The 1,198-nt window shown below is 50.6% G+C and overlaps 1 protein-coding gene across 1 annotated transcript in view; it reads right to left on the bottom strand.

Moving 5' to 3' along the window:
• Positions 1-326: 326 nt before the first annotated feature.
• Positions 327-1,198, bottom strand: part of ptpn5 (protein tyrosine phosphatase non-receptor type 5) — a 5,955-nt gene continuing 5,083 nt past the window's right edge. The window contains exons 10-12 of the mRNA XM_084672330.1: positions 841-1,001; positions 599-712; positions 327-420 (exon numbers count right to left, since the gene is read on the bottom strand). Coding sequence (XP_084528456.1) covers positions 327-420; positions 599-712; positions 841-1,001 — 369 coding nt within the window. The remainder of the gene's footprint in view (positions 421-598; positions 713-840; positions 1,002-1,198) is intronic.

The raw sequence follows: 1,198 nt of genomic DNA, 5'->3' as shown, positions 1-1,198 counted from the left end.
TGTAGTTGAGTCAAGGTGATGTTGAAGGAGTGTACAGTGACGGAGCAGTGTAAAGTGGTGTGTGTGTGTGTGTCTGCTCACTACTCCTCAGCAGTGTGTGTGTGTGTGTCGCTACTCCTCAGCAGTGTGTGTGTGTGTGTGTGTGTGTGTGTGTGTCGCTACTCCTCAGCAGTGTGTGTGTGTGTGTGTGTGTCGCTACTCCTCAGCAGTGTGTGTGTGTGTGTGTGTGTGTGTGTCGCTACTCCTCAGCAGTGTGTGTGTGTGTTTGTGTGTGTGTCGCTACTCCTCAGCAGTGTGTGTGTGTGTGTGTGTGAGTGTGTGTGTCGCTACTCCTCAGCAGTGTGTGACAGCTGCTTCTCATACAGACTAAGAACATGGTGCACAAACTGGTACTGCTCGCAGGTCTGAATCATCCCGCCCCTGCAAGGCACACACACACACACACAGTCACACACACACACACACACACACACAGTCACACACACACACACACAGTCACACACACACAAACAGTTTAGACAGGAGAGAAGGAAAAGCATGCTAGGCAGTGTTAAAACCGTTCAACTGCATTTCTGGAACTTTCCGGGGCTGGCCTTACCTGTCGAGGCGGAGCTGACATGTGGTTTTCAGGATGTCGACCACACCCTCGCACCTCAGCTGCCTACACAAGATGGAGGTGGCAATGAAGCAGCCTGTTCGGCCAATCCCAGCACTGCAGGGGGGGGGGGGGGGAGGGGGCAGATCAAACTGGATTGGTTCATTGATTCCCTTCAGTCTCACTTTATAACTCCAAACCCTTGTTGAGGAGATGGTTTGAGAGGAGGTGACTCCTTTCTCTACCTGCAGTGAACAATGACAGGACCACTGGTGGGCGGGGCATCCTCTCTAGCCCTCTCCACTTCCTGTACCAGCTCCAGAAGGGGCGGGGCTTTGTCTGGCGTCTTTTGATCGGGCCAGGAGGTGTACCAGTACTGATGGAGACAGCGTATCTCCCCTCCGCACTGACACACACACACCACCAAAAACACAAACACATTTTTTATCACAGTTATTTTTTCCATCAGCCACTTGTTCCTCGTGTGCGTCCAAATTGTTACCTATGTGTTAGTTGCTACGACAACAATTATCACAAACCAAGATGGTGTGAAAAAGCAAGGTTCTTAAAAAGAAAAGAAATCTTTCCCTTTGTTTGCACTTA

This window comes from Hypomesus nipponensis, chromosome 14 (genome assembly GCF_054491055.1).
Source record: "Hypomesus nipponensis isolate SF chromosome 14, ASM5449105v1, whole genome shotgun sequence".
Taxonomy (NCBI): domain Eukaryota; kingdom Metazoa; phylum Chordata; class Actinopteri; order Osmeriformes; family Osmeridae; genus Hypomesus; species Hypomesus nipponensis.
Note: the sequence above shows the minus strand (reverse complement) of the source record. Positions and strands in the feature narration are given on the sequence as shown.